The sequence below is a fragment of the Choloepus didactylus genome, chromosome 2, assembly GCF_015220235.1.
Source record: "Choloepus didactylus isolate mChoDid1 chromosome 2, mChoDid1.pri, whole genome shotgun sequence".
In the NCBI taxonomy this organism is placed as follows: domain Eukaryota; kingdom Metazoa; phylum Chordata; class Mammalia; order Pilosa; family Megalonychidae; genus Choloepus; species Choloepus didactylus.
Genome location: NC_051308.1, coordinates 89,784,847 through 89,800,541, shown reverse-complemented (window position 1 = coordinate 89,800,541; position 15,695 = coordinate 89,784,847). Strand labels below are relative to the sequence as shown.

The window sequence follows — 15,695 nt, the reverse complement described above, 5'->3', positions numbered from 1 at the left end:
AAAGTAAAAAGAAATATCTGTATAAATATTCAGTAATCATAATCATCCCCTATATCCTAACTTCTCAGCTATAGGTATAGAATTTGACCTTGAGGGCATAAGTGTTTGGAAACATTTAGACGTAGTTAATAAAGTAATTTCTATAAATGCATTTTATGTGTGTGTATGTGTGAATCTGTAGGTATTTCTAATATTATGCTTAATTATTTTCTTTACTTATTAAAAACAGCAAAAAAAACAGTATTTCTAGGAGAAATATAGATATATGTTTTTTTCCCCCCAGAGAACAATATGGTTCTTTTAGTATGCAAACTCTGGGTTAAGAGTACATTTCCATTATGTTGCTCAGTCCAAGAAGGTGGTTTGGAGATAATTATCTAGCCAGCAGGAAACGTCTTCATATGAAACATTTTTAAAGGCAGAGGGTTGATCAGGTACTTTATTAGTTCATGGTTTTTTTTTTTAATTCCTGAAGTTTTGACCAAGTGGATGTGGGAAGAGAAGTTTGCCGAACTGAAATGGAGGTCAGAACTTCAATACAGAAGGTTACTGGGTCATCTGATTCTGTGACTACACGGAACAGTGAAGAGTTTGTTTTTGTTCCTCAGCATGCAGATGATACTTCTACAAAAGGTGATGAAAAACCTCAACTGAAGGTAATTTTTTCTTTTCGACTAGTGATACTATTTTTAATTATTGTTTTTTTAAATAGTTAGTTGAAACTTATCCCAAGCAGATATGTAAAATTCAAAGTTTTGTCTTATGTACTAACCTTGATTTACCCAGAGTCTAATTATTTGTTTTGTGAATTAAAAATTTTTTTTTGCTTTTGATTCTTCACCTTTTAATCTGGAATTTTAGAAAGGAAGTATAAAAGGGAAAAAAAAAGAAAAAAAGGACAGTAGTTTGGTGAATCAAATTTAATGATCAAGTCTTAGGTAAATTTAATTTATTGGATTATATTTTGGTCTTTCACTGTTGGAATTTAGACATTAACTATATGGTTATGTTTTACTTTCATTTAATTTCATATGGTTTTATGTTTTAAGTCAGTTGTTAACATTCTGGTATGTGATTAATCAGTTGACTGAATATATTTTAAGTATATGCCTTATATTTTTAGCAGTTGAATATTTTTTGCATATGATCCTTTTTTCTTTCATTTTTATGTTGCCTTTCCTAAGTCAAAGGATAAGAATCAAGCAAAACCAGTATACGTCCACAAGAATTGTATAATCACCCTCTAGAAATAGGAATAGAAAATCTAGTCAAAAGTGCTACATATTATTTAAGACTTTTGTTTAATATTAACTATGGCATCAAAGAGTAGTAGTATATCAAGCTAATAAAATATATTGTAAAAGTCAGATTATTAAATACTTATTTTACATTACATTGAGAATATATAGTTTTGTAATTTTATTTAAATGATTGATGGCTTTATTTTCAGATATCTGTATTTTAGTATCATTATGTTTAATGTAAGACATTAATTTACTTAGGCTTTAATGTCCCACCTGCTTTTAAGCAAAAGATGAGTAAATGTAAAGGAAATTAACAATACTAGGTGACTAGTTCAAGTAATTTCTGAAGAAATCAGAAATATGTTTATGTTATAACAAGAAATATTACTTTTTTCAGTAATACTCAGAAGGGACACTCTGTTTAAAGTTATTCTTTTTTTCTTGAAAATGCATAAATTTAAGGTTATCTGATTTTTAGGATGTATTCCTGGAAGTCAAAAAGGAAAAAAAAAAAAGAAAAAAAAAAAGAAATCTTTGTAAATATGATCTTAGATCAGATGTACTTGGAAACTGCCTGAAGTGTTTTATGAAGAATCCTTTTAAGGAAAGAATCCTTTATAGAAATGAAGTTAATAATTCTCCTCTAATTGAGTTGGTTTCATAATTCAGGATTTTAACCTATTACATATATGTGAAATTAGGTGCAATTGTGTAAATTCTTGGTATTCAGTAATGATAATTACATTTAAATATTTTGCTTGTTTTAATTTCTTATAGAAATGAAATGTTTTAATAAAATCAAGCTCCAGAACTAAATAGGAGTGAAACAGGACTAAATAGGAGTGAAAGAATTCTCTTTTTTTGTCTATAGATAGTTTCTAATGGTGATGAACAACTGGAGAAGGCCATGGAAGAAATTTTGAGAGACTCTGAAAAAGGGCAAAGCAGTCTTTCTGTTGATCCTCGATCTTCCAGTGAGATTTCAGTAGACAATTCATTTGGAGATGTTTCAGCTAACCAAACAAATAAGCCATCTCTTCAGTTAATTTTGGATCCATCAAATACAGGTACTGTATTTAACTCATAGAAACCTTAAGAGAAATGGGATAAAGTGATAATAGACATTTTAAGATGAAAATTAGAAATCCTGTGGTTTTGTTTTCTGTGATCAGGACCATCAAGCCTTTCAGTTCTTATAGAGAGTTCCTGCTTTGGTTCTTATGTTTCTGTCTGCATCTCTGCTTGTACAATCAGTCTCAATGTTCTTTGAGAACAGGGACTATGTCTAGGTCCTCATTTTACCCTCAATATTTGGCACATACTAGGTTGTCAATGATTGCTTATTGTACAAATGACTGAATTATTGGGCATCAGAGTGTAGTGTAATGGTTGCAGTATTTCATGTGATGTGCCTTTATACTTAGTTTGATTACACTTATTTCAAATTATAATTAATGGTAATTCTACATAAAATAATATATCAACTCCATCAGTATATTAGATATTAAATATGTAAGTCAAAATGCTTTAGGTGCTAGAAAAACAAAACCTAAACTTTCAGCTGGATTGAACACTGAAAGGGTGGTTTGATCTGGGTTCTGGTGGTGTTTCTTTGTAAAATCCTCAGCTCTGATGTTCTCCATGGCAGCTTTATCCTCAGCTGGCTTCACTCGTGGTCACAATGGAGCTATAAGCAGCAATTGTAGGTAATACTACATGATTTGTTCATGACTAGTGGCAGGAAGAGAAGTTCTGTTCTTCTACACTTAGAACAAAAGTTCTAGGTTTCACTCTTCAATTGGGCTATTTTCCTGGTGGTAAGAGAAATGACATAAACTGATAGCCCTTGACCTGGCTTACGTTCAGACTCTGCAGTAAATCACTTTGGCAAAGGGGCTGGGATTATCCTGATTGGCTCAGGGCATTCGGGATCCCATTTCTGAACCTTGGTATAGGGTAAGTATGGCCAGATTACATGTTTGCTACATAGTGGGGCCATGATGGAATGCTTGTAGGGAATGTAATCACACTGCCTGCCTTGGCAAGGATGATTCAGCATTAGAAAAATCTATCAATATAATTTACCTCATAAAGAGGTGAAAAGAGGAAGAAATTATTTCATATCAAGAAATATAGAACAAGTATTAGATAAAAAACTCAAGTTCTATTTTATATTCACACACACATAAAGTTCTGGTAAACTGAGAAGAGAAGGAAGCTTACTTAACTAGATAAATGTTATCTATCAAAATCCTATGTTATATTTTATCGTGAAATTTCTGATGCATCACCTTTAAAATCAGAAACAATTACAGCATGATAGCTCTGACCATTGCTCTTTGACATTATACTGGAAAATCTGGCCAATGCAAGATAACAGGAAAAAAGAAATGCAGAATGATGATTGGAAAGAAACAGAAAAAATTGTCAAGATTTGCAAAATACTTAAGAAAGTGAATAGATAAGCTATTAGATTTAAAGACTTTCGTTAAGGTTGTCAGCAAGAATAGAAAATAAAGATTCCATTTGTAATACCAACAAAAACAACAGATATCAAGGAAGAGACAAATTTGTGTAAAAACTTAATGAAAAAATTATAAAATATTCTTAAAGGAAATGAAAAAAGACCTAAATAATTGGGGTGGAATTACTGTATTGATTCATGGAGGGAAGATTCAACTTTGAAAAGATGTCATTTATCTCCAAATTAATCTGTAACTTGACTGGTAATTCTAAAATTTCAATTATTTTTATAAACTGATTCTAAAATATATCTGGACAAGTAGAGGTACATAAGCAGTTAAGATAATTTTGAAAAAGAGCATCAGATATTAAGATATACTACAGAGTTACAGTGATCAAACCAATGTGGTATTGATTGTAATACAAGTTGGTCACTGGAACAGGATACCAGAAACAGACCTATATATATATATATATATATATATATATGAGAATCTGGTATAGGACAGAATTGGTTCCATACATCAGTAAGGAAATGATGGATATTCAATAAATGGTATTGTGGCAATTACTCCTTTGAATGGAATAAAATAAAATTAGATCCCTAACTTACACTAGAAAAAAAAATTATTCTTAGTGAATCAAGTATTTAAATGTGGAAAGTTAATCTGTGAAAAGGAAATTGTTTTAATTCTCTAAAGCTGCTCAAATGCAATATACTGGCTTTTAACAATGGGGATTTATTAGTTTGCAAGCTTGCAGTTCTGAAACTGTGAAAATGTTCAAATAGAAGCATCAACAGGTGATCCTGCAGTCCTGAACTCCTCTGTCACATGGCAAGGCACATAGTGGCACCCACTGGTCAAAGGGACTTAAGCCATATCTTAAGCTAAGTATTTATTTTTATTAAAAAATATAATATTGGAAGCAGATATCACAGAATGTTAATTTTAATTAGTTCTTGATTGAGGGAACATGGGGGATATATTATTCATTGTGCTTTGCTTTGTCTTTTGAATTTCTTAAATCCCCTACCCTCCAAAAAAATACTCAAAGCATGCTGGTACTGACATTCATATAATTAAGTTATTTTTTAGTTAATATATTTATTGCAAATGAAGAAATACCTTTTATCTTCTAATATAACTCTGATGGGCTGTTGGAATAAATTATCATTTTCAATGCCTTAAGATAACATGATTCCTATTTCAAAGTATATTGGACAGGGACCATGTATTGTGTACCTTTTTGTATTTTTAATACCCATTACGCTAAATTTTTTAAAATGTAGCTTTCACAGGATTCGCTCTAAGATGGCAGCATAGAGAGGAGTGGAAGCTAGTTAGTCCCTCTGGAACAACTAATAAACAACCAGGCAACCAAGGGGATAAACACTAGCTGGGTTTACCAGTCTAAAGGTAGCCCCCCAGGAAATGAAGAAGATCCCTCCCTAGAAAGGGGGAGTCTCCCTCATTTTTGAAGGACAACTTTGCTGGATAGAGAATTCTTGGCTGGCAATTTTTCTCTTTCACTATCTTAAATATATCCTACCACTGTCTTCTCACCTTCATGGTGTCTGATGAGAAATCAGCAGTTGGTCTTATTTGGTTTCCCTTGTATGTGGTGAATCGTTTTTCTCTTGTTGCTTTCAGAATTTTGTCCTTCTCTTCAGAATTTGACAGTCTGCTTCCTATGTGTCTTGGAGAGGGTCTATATGGACTTACTCTGTTTAGACTACACTAGGCTTCTTGGATTTGCATATTTATGTCTTTTATAATGGTTGGATAATTTTTGGCCATTATTTCTTTGAGTAGTCTTCCTGGCCCTTTTCCCTTCTCTTCTCCTTCTGGGACAGCCATGATGCATATGTTGGTGTGCTTTTGTTGTCAGTTATTTCCCTGAGACCCTGCTCAAATTTTTCCCTTTTTTTCTCCATTTGTTCTTTTGTCTGTTTGAATTTGGTTGATCTGTGTCTAGCTGGCTAATTCTTTCTTCTGCCTCTTCAAATATGCTGTTGTGTGTCTCCAGTATATTTTTAATTTTATCTATAGTGTCTTTTTAAAATTTCCATGTATTCTTTCAAATTTTTCTTTATCCTCTTGTAGTGTCTTCTTTATATCCTTTATCTCTTATATACACATTTTTCTTCATTTCTTTTAATTGATTCAGGAGATTTGTTTGTATATCTTTGATTAGTTCCAGATTCTGTGTCTCTCCGACTTCTTGATAAGTCCCTTTACCTGGGCCATTTTTTTCTTGAGTTTTAGTATGCCTTGTAATTTTTTTGCTGGTGTCTGGTCATCCGATTATCTTGATGGGTCTGTTCTGAAGGTCGGTTTCTCTCTCTTGTCTAGGAGTTCTTTCCTGGGTTTGTATCAAGGCACTGCTTTGACAGTTGGGTTGTCCTTATTTCTCAGCCAAAACAGGGTCGAGTACCCTTGTAGGGGGTATAGACCAGCTCTGACAGGCCTGGGATAGGATCTGGAGACTCTGAAAAGCCCTGTACTTTCTGACCAAATGGTGATCTTTGGTGACTTAATTGTCCTTAGAAGGTGTTTACCTCATGGAGCTCCACAGCATCTGACCAGGCAGCTGAAATTGTGGGGTTCCTGTGCTCTCACTTAGCTGGCCAAAATCCGGTTCAGTGTTGGGCTGTGTCCCCCACTGTACTTGCAGCGGAGGACTTCCCCAGCCACCAGAGTCTGCAGCAATCCCCCAGGCAAGGATTGGGCCATTCATAGCTGTTTTCCTCAAGAGTGGGGGATTCCATGGTTGGAATCACAGTTTCCATCCACATTTTTTCTATTTGTTTCTCTCTGACCTAGGCCTTGAAGTGTCCTGCTCTGTCCCCTGGGTTCCCAAACAGTAGATTTGGGCAGTTCCTGCCAGGCTACTTGCTGCTTTTGGGAAAGATTTTGCCATTCCCTCCTTATTGCTCCATTTTGGAAACTCCTCCTTGTTGCCCTTTTATATTCTGCCTTCCCCAGCGGCTGAAGTCCTGCTATGGGTCTCTGTGGGCTTGGGTCTCTGTGTCTGGATATAGGTGGGGATCTGTTTCACTGCTGTGAGAGATTTTATAGTTTGTGTTCCTGGTGGGAGATGGAGGGATCTTGGCTGCTGCCTCTGAGCACTTCCCCAGCTGCTTGGGACCAAGTGAGGGGAAGAGGAGAGGACCAGCTGGTCCAGGATGGAACTTTCCTACCTGACATTTTTCTCTTTCCTTGATTCAGTGTTTGTGAGATCCTTCTCCAGTCTTTAACTTCCTTCCAGAGTTCTAAACAAGTGAGAATTGTCCTTTTTTTTTCTTTGCTGAATCTCCCTGGGGAGAGGTTTTCAGTAGCTGTCTTATGTCACTACGTTGATGATGTCTAGACCATTTACTTTTAATGTTTATATATATATATGTTTGGATATAAGTCTTCTACCCTCTAGCTCTTTGTCCCTTCTGTTTTTTGTTTCTTTTTTCCCCTTTCTCTTCCTGCCCTCTTTTGGATTGAATGTTTTTAAAATATTCCATTTTGTCTCCATTACTGGCATATTAGCTATGTCTTTTTGTTTTATTATTTTAGTGGCTGCCCTGGGGTTTAGTAACTGTGTCTTTAACACATCTACATTTTATAATATTATGCCACTGCATGTATATTGTAAGAACTTTCCATTCCCTCCTTTTCAGACTTTTGTGCTCCTGTTGTTCATTTTGCTTATATATAAGTTAAAAATCCTACAAAATACCATTATTATTTTTGCTTTAAGTAGTCCATTTTCTTTTAAAGAAATCAAGTAGCACGGAAAGCCTTTCCCTTGTATTTATCATTTTTGGTGTGCTTCAGTTTCCTTTTAGTATCATTTTCCTTCAGCCTGAGGAATTTCCTTTAACATTCCTCTTCTGTAATTTCTGTTCTGCTATCCAGGGAATTTTTCATTTTAGATTTTGTATTTTTCAGTGCTAGGTATTCTTTTGGTTCTATTTTCTGGCTTTTGTTTTTCTTCTTATTGTTAGATGTTTTCCTTTAAATCTTTAATCATATTTATAATAGCTATTTTAAAGAACTTGTCTGCTAATGTTGTCATCTGTCATGTCTGGATCCATTTCTGTAATATTTTCCATACTTGAGGTCTGTGTAGCTTTGAATTGTGGGTTGCCAAATTTGTAAAATGTTTATTTTTTTCAAACAGCTTTTTTTTTTTTTCCTTTCTCTCTCTCCTCTTGTTTAAGACTCCAATTACACAAATGCTAGACTACTTGAACTGTTTGATCTACCACTATGTTCCTTAGTCACTGAAGCATGGTTTGACCAGAAGACTTTGCAAATAATTGTTGCTGCCTAAGGGCCTACTAAATTACCAAAAATGTGTAATGCAAACAAGTAATCTAGACATGTTAATATTTAGTCTAAAAATGTATATCTTTGAAATATATTACATGGAACTTCTTGAAAAGGTGAAAAAACATATTTTAGTGACTGAAGAACCTAATAGATGAAATAGTTCATTTTAAAAGGCTTTAGTTTCTCAATGAAAAAAACAAGTAGGTAGCATGTTTTAGCATAAGATTTGGAAACTGAGGTGGGGAGGTTTGGAATGGCTTTTGTGAATTATTTATTACAATCCTGCAAGAAGAATCCTGGTAATGAGAATTTGAAAATGTTACAAGGATTCAGTTGAAATAAGACAGGTATGCCTAATTTTGTGCAGTATGGTTGTGGGTCACAGAGGGAAAGAGTTGGAGACTAGCCAATGTCGATTTTAGGTGGGGTTGGGGAGGTTGGTAAAGGAGAGTTGTGTACTACCTGACACAGAAAGATAAGATCCTTTGTAATCACAGTTGAGCCTTTGCCACATGCTGTGATTAGAGTCAAAGTGAATTGAATGTATGTATGTATGTATTTATTTTTAGGAAATTCATTTTGGGGCAGGGGGAGAGCATGGGAAACAATCATAAGATCATTCATCAAAAAAAAACAATTGTTTTGAGGGGAAAAATTCCATTGGAACACTTACATAGTTCGTAGAAGTGAAGCCAGCAAGCCAAAAGGAGCAAAATAAGGAGCCTGTCTTTTGTTGTTGTTGGCATGAAAAGTTAGATTGCATGATAAATTTTGTGCTGTAAAGGATTATCATAGCTAAGAGAAACTTTTAACTAATTTTAGTTTTATTTAGTCCCCATTATTTTTAGGCCAATTCAAATGGTCTTTAGTATTGTTTTTTCTAATTATTGTTCTGTATCGTGTGAATTCCATGTATTTAATTTTTAAAAACATAAATTTTTAAAGGTTTTTTTCTTTCCTTTGAAGAAGTTATAAGTAAGATAATATTTTAAGGGAGTTGAAAGTACAAAATGACCAATTCCATACTCTGAAATAAGATACAGGATGAACACTAAAAGAAATGAAAACACAAAGAGACCTGTTTTGTTTGAAAATTTAATTTCTTTTTGGGAAACAGGCAATAATTGTACAGCGGAGTTTTCCATTGAGTTTTGAGTGTTTTGGGTTTTTTTTCTTCAGAAATTTCTACACCCAGACCATCTTCTCCAAGTGGACTACCTGAAGAAGATAGCGTTTTATTTAACAAACTGACCTACTTAGGATGTATGAAGGTTTCTTCTCCACGTAACGAAGTGGAAGCTTTACGGGCAATGGCAGTTATGAAATCATCCAGTCAGTACCCCTTTCCCGTTACTCTGTATGTGCCAAATGTTCCGGAAGGTTCTGTCAGGTAATCTCTAATTTATTTTTCTTTAGATATGTATTAAGTTTTTTGGGTGCCAATGGGGATGTTATATCATAAATCAGGTATAGGACTTACTGTGAATTTGATTATACTCTGTAGAGATGCAAAATAAACATTATGTTTAGTCTTAGACTGTTGCATCTTTACAAGGGACATTATCCTTAGGTATTATAAGTGGGGATAAAACTGTAAAAATAATTGTAATTTGTGTTTTTCTTTTCTGCAGGTGAGTAAAAATATGCTTTCAGCTTGTCATGTAACAGTGGTTCAAAACTATACTAGGCCCTAGAGTTTAAGCCATTCAATACTGGACTGGAAAGAACCAAAATGCCTTTTTTTTTCTTACGCTTAATTAGGATAATATCTAATGTCATCTGAACCTTGACGTTCTTTAAATATAAATCAGATAATGTTATTCTCCTGCACTCAGCCCTCCAGTAAACTCTAATTACACTTGTGATTATATTTTAAGTCCTTACCATGGTTATAAAATCCTACTGAATCTGACCACCGATGACCTACTGCTCCAACTCGATTTCCACTCCCTCCTCTTCTCCATTCATGCTTTCCAGCTGGACTTATCTCTTTGATCTTTCTCAAATACGTATCAGTGATGATTCCTGCTTCAAGGCCTTTGCATAGTCCTTTTCCTTTGCCTGAATGATCTTTCCCTGGTATTCCAATGATTTTTCCACTTCTTCCTGGTTTTACCTCAAGAAACATTTTATCAGAGAAGTCTTCTTTGATTATATCATGTAACTGTCCTCTTTTCCCTTACTGTCCCCCCCTTTTTTCCTTTGTATCACTTTTCCTTAACTTGATATTATATATTTGTTTAATTATATGTTTATTGTCTTATCTTCCTCACAAAAATATAAACTCTGTTGGAGCAGGTTCTGTGTTTTCACTCCTGTAGCCTCAGTGCCTACGGAAGTGTCTTTTTCTATAATTGGATCTCAGTATTATATTTGCTGAATGAACAACAAATGGACCAGGTCTAGAAAATAAGGTGGCATGTGTCCTGAACCTAAAACAGAAGCTGAAAGTTGATTTAGTCTTTTTTCAAACTCTTTCTGATTTGCCTCATTCTCTGAAGTTTAGAATGTGAGAAAAATACTAGCTGAGTTCCAAGTATCAAAATAATAGCAATAAAACTTTATAAAATTTTGGTAAAAATGGTTTGAATTCCAGGAATAAACCTGGCTCTGGCATCGAGGGATTGAAAATATCTTCTTGACCAAAAGAGGGAAAAGAAAGTTAACAAAATAAGGTTATAGTGTCTAAGAGATTTCAAATAGTCGAGAGGCTATCCTGGAGGTTTCTCTTTTGCAAGCGCCAGCTAGATAACCCAAACGGCCACAGAATACCATGTCCTAACCAGTAGTAGTCCCAAAATACCTAGGTCCTTGTCTGAGATTCTATAAAAGTTTCACTCACTAAGTTTATCTATCAGAAACTTAAATCCACTGGTGTTCCTATGCCAGACAAAGCCTAAAACTCAGAGGCAACAGTTTTTTTAAGAACAACTGTAAGATGTAGCTCCCTTCCCCATAATGTTGACACCCCTTTTCAATATGAATGAGTTAGGATAGTCTCTGCCTAGATACCCCTGAAGATCAAAAAAGTAATTAAACAAGAGGAAGGCATAGAAACAAATAAGATAGGATTTAATGAAGGATTATGAATACTGAATCTTTATAAATATACCTTTTTTTAGATGCTAGGGTGTTGGAATAGTTAGAAGGAAAAAACTAAAAAGGTGGAACTGTAACCCATAACACTCTTTGAAATTGCCTGTATAACTACTTGTTAAATTGTACTTTGAGGGTTGTCACTTTTCTGTATATATGTTATATTGTACTGTGGGAAAGTGGCTGAGGTTGTGGAACTGTTGGCCCATGGCATTCTTTGGAATTTGCTCTCTAACTGCTTGTTGAATGGTACTTTGAAAGTTATCACTGTTATGTATAAATGTTAAATTTCACAATAAGGAATGTATAAAATAAAAAAAAATGATTTTAGCTTTTAAGGAAAGAGTTTTGAGAATGTTGTTATATGGTATCTCCTGAAAATGCAAGAATCCTCTTAATGTTATCTACTTGACTTCAAAGTGCCAAACACAACTTGAAAAAGACATAGTGTGTTGTCTTGCCTCTCTGTTCCTGGTGTTTTTGCTCTCCCCAGTCTGCCTCCCAACCCCATTTCTCAGTTTGAGATCCTGAAGGGGTCTTGGATTTTTAGGTCATTCTAGGGCTTGGGAGTTGTGTAAGGAACATAGAGAAGTATTCGCTGTCAAATCCCACAGTTTTTTTTTCTGAGCTTTTAAATTCTGTTGAGATTTCTTTGGAACTGTCCCGATCTTTTTTGGGGTAAAAAAGGCCTCAGTTGAATAATGAATTGGAGCTTGAGTAAACTTCCAGATGCTGCTCTGAAAAGAAATGGATGTTCCAGGGATGGTCTCTGCTATTCTGTACTGGCAATCTTTTGCCACGGCAGAACAAGACTAGCCTTTAGGGATGGATGGCATAGATTTTACCAGGCAATGAATACTTGACTCTGAGAGTAAATGAGTTGAATCATAGGAAACATGAAAATGATGAAATTTTCAAAAGAATTTTGCAAGAATATGAATATATATTTTTGCATTATTAGTATAGTTTATTATTTATAGTTTAGTTTATTTTTGTGACTAAGATAGTTTATGTTTATATGTCATATATTGGCATATTAAAACTGTTTGCCTTTGTTCTTTGAAAGTTAATATTTTATCCCATTTTTTATCACTGTTCTGCAGAATCATAGACCAATCTAGCAATGTGGAGATAGCATCTTTTCCAATCTATAAAGTGTTATTCTGTGCACGTGGACATGATGGGACAACAGAGAGTGATTGCTTTGCATTTACAGAGAGTTCCCATGGCTCAGAAGAATTTCAGATACATGTTTTCTCCTGTGAAATTAAAGAGGCAGTAAGTATAACATATTGTAGCAGTTTTCTATATAGATGAATTAGAGTAATATTTCTGGACCCTAACCTCACTGTCAAATGAATTAGTATATATAGCTGTATACCATGTTACATAAATTTGGAGTATATTTTTCCTGATGAAGTTCTTATTTGTAATAGCATAGAGCTGAATATGGTAAGCTGAATCTGATGTGTTGTGTTCTAAAGTGAAATTGTAAATGGGGCACTCTTGTACCAGATGTAATGGAAAAACACCATTTGATTAACTGTTCTCCCATGGTTGTAATTGCTCAGGCTCAGAAAGGAGAAATTGTTTTTGCATCTCTTTTATTATTTTGTCCAAGCATGTTGGTCTATGTGATATTAAAAAATGCTTATAACAATACCTATTTCTCTGCTTGGCCTCATAGTTACATATTGGTGTCATTAAGATATCATGCTGAGATTGTTTCATAGATCTCTGTGGTTTTCACTGTTGATTATTTGTTATGTTCATTCACTTAGAGGCTGGCTTTTGCTCTGGAGAACCAACTTATTAAAAATACAAATGCTCACTTACAGCGGGGATATTAACATGTAGTCCTATGAAGATGCCAGTAGGTTCTTCTTAGCAATTATAACTGGTGGTTTCTTCTTAGACTGGAAAAATAGTTCAAAGTCAAACAGCTATTAAACACAAGGGGAAATCAGCTTTTTTCTAAATGTTTTGAATATTTCTTAAATTAAAAATAAGTTACGCTATTAGGACTTTAGTGCTTGCAACCATTTCAAAGGGATTAATAAATGGATTTGAATGGGCAAGCTCTTAGGTGTGTGTTAGATTTTGGAAATATAAATTTTCATCACAAAATGCTGAAAACAACAGTCATTCTGTTCTCTGTTTACCAAGGAACATGAATAAACCATTGTATTAATAGGAGTTCTGAGAGTTTATTTCTGGTCACAAAATTGTAGATTTCTGTGTTTGTTAGTAAGCATGAAGGGTATGTCATTTCTTATACTCTGATGGTCTATGTGATTTACACTAAAATCAACACGCACAGGCACACACATAATTTAGATTTTAAACATAGAAGTTTTCTGCCTTGTGTTAAGTTCTAGTTTGGGTTTTGTTTTTTTAAGTAGTCTTAATTTATTTCATTTCCATATTAAAATAAATAACTATGCATATATATGTAATGTATGTATATAACATGCATACATACACACATACATCTGTACTGACTCTTTGGTAAAAATATGTGATAGATAGAGTGAATGAGTACAAGTATGCTAGCGAGCCTGGCACATAGTAGGCAGTGAATATAAGAGTGTGTGTGTGTGTGTGTGTGTGTGCGCGCGTGTGTGCACATGCACGTGTGTATGAATGAGGGGGTCTGTTTCTGATCTTACAAACACCACTGCAGAGGTGAGGAAGCAGATAGTAGAGTCCTGGCATTTCATGTTGGCAGCCATTATTTAACATACCTGTGTGGTTTCTGGATCGTTGGCGCTCAATAGCAAGGAAATGAACTTTGAAGAACTGGAGAATCTGCTGCTTGTAGAGGCATAAACACTGCTGCAGAAGGAAATTGAAAGGGACCCGGCTGCAAGCAGTTTTCATAATGATAATGGTATGGAACTCTCTGTCTTTGTGTTACAATATCCTGTTTATGGGTGGGATAATGTTTGTTATTTTTGAGAGATTTAACAGTGGGTAAGACTGGGGAATTTTCAGTCTGACCATTTTAGATGTAGTATTTAAAGTATTAATTGTATTTCTAGAAAGCATATTTGGTGCATTGCTGATAGTAAGAAAGTGGTGTCCATGTATTGTTTAATTTTTTTAGGGTTCACTTTTCAAAGTGTTCCCTTGTGGGACATTGGTGGTGAAATTCATTGTTTAAGGAGAAATAATCACAATTTTTGTTAAACCTTATTATGAGGGATCATTTCTAAATGAAGAATAGTATAAAAAGTGTATGTCAGGCCCTGTGCTAAGCATTTACTTGATACTCATAACATCCTCATGACATAGTTAGTATTTATTTAGATTGATGACCTTATGTTCCTGTTTGTCTGGAATAGTTCTAATTTGTGCCTATAGTCCAGGTATATTATTATCACTCTCTTTTATTCTCAAAAGTATTCTATTTTGGATGATAAATTGTATGGTAACCTTTTGTTTATTCCAAGGCAAAGGGAATAGATGATAGAGTTGTGTTTCAAATTGAATTGTCTGACTTTGAAGATCCTCAATAACTACTTTTCTGTTGCTTAAATAGCATTAAAAAAAAAAAACAACAAAATACCACTGTGAGCTTTGTCTTTCAATTCAGTTTTATAAAGGGATTTGTCAGCTAAATATCTTGCATTCCAGCCACGCTTTGTGCTTTACCAATGCTTTTTACATAAGCTATCCTATATCTTCTTCTTTCTGCTAAAAAGTAATTATCCTTTTAATTAATTTGAAATATTTTAGTTACAATTAATGGTCATCTTATTATTAGGTTTCCAGTAGTTCTCTGTTCTCTGGTGAAGGGAGAACTTTAGTCCTAAATAATTGAGTCCTTCTTGAGGGGCACAAGGAAATGGCACATTATGGTTCAGGAACAGGTGACTGACATTTTTATTGTTGTTTAATTATGTTTTGCATGGAGTTGTTGCTAATTTGTTTTCCTTTTTTTTTTTTTTTTTTTTTTTTGCAGACTATGAGCCCTGAAGAAGTTTATCACTTAAAGGCAGGAAGCCATCTCCTCAAGAAGGGGCAACAGCATGGTTGCCACTACCAACTGCCACTTGATGCTCGTATTTCACCATAAGGCCCTGAGCAGCAGACACCAGCAGTGGTAGAAGAGAAGACCAGTGAGGGTGATGGCTCTGTTAAACACCTGTGTCATGAGAATTAGGGTTGCCACAGAAGAGTTAGGACGCATTTGACTTCTTACCCTGCATATTCTTCTGCAGCACTCTTCTCGAGTGGACTCGATTATCTGTGGGAAAAGAGTTTGGGAGTCCAGAAACTTCTTGATGCCAGGGAGAATGATGTGCTAGGTTTCTACTGAAGAATTTCAGACAAAGAGAAATATCAGAAAGCATAGTGAAAATAGCCAAGGAGACACCTATTCTTTCTTACATCTTTATGGATATTAACAGCAAAACTGTTCTGAAGATACTGTGGAAGGCTTACTTAACTCCCTTTAAGATTTTATTTCTATTAGCCAGTGTAACCATTTGTTTTCAAAACATGTTTGATGTTTGTTGTTTTAATATACTTGTCATTATTACTAGTCTTTCCCAGTGTTATA

The 15,695-nt window shown here is 34.5% G+C and overlaps 1 protein-coding gene across 5 annotated transcripts in view; it reads left to right on the top strand.

Annotated features, from left to right (window-relative positions):
* Positions 1-15,695, top strand: part of RABGAP1L (RAB GTPase activating protein 1 like) — an 891,828-nt gene that overhangs the window by 105,128 nt on the left and 771,005 nt on the right. For all 5 annotated transcript variants that reach the window (XM_037825297.1, XM_037825298.1, XM_037825300.1 and 2 more), the window contains exons 2-5: positions 476-656; positions 2,116-2,311; positions 9,215-9,425; positions 12,235-12,409. In XM_037825297.1, the coding sequence (XP_037681225.1) occupies positions 519-656; positions 2,116-2,311; positions 9,215-9,425; positions 12,235-12,409 (720 nt within the window). In that variant the 5' untranslated portion in view covers positions 476-518. The remainder of the gene's footprint in view (positions 1-475; positions 657-2,115; positions 2,312-9,214; positions 9,426-12,234; positions 12,410-15,695) is intronic.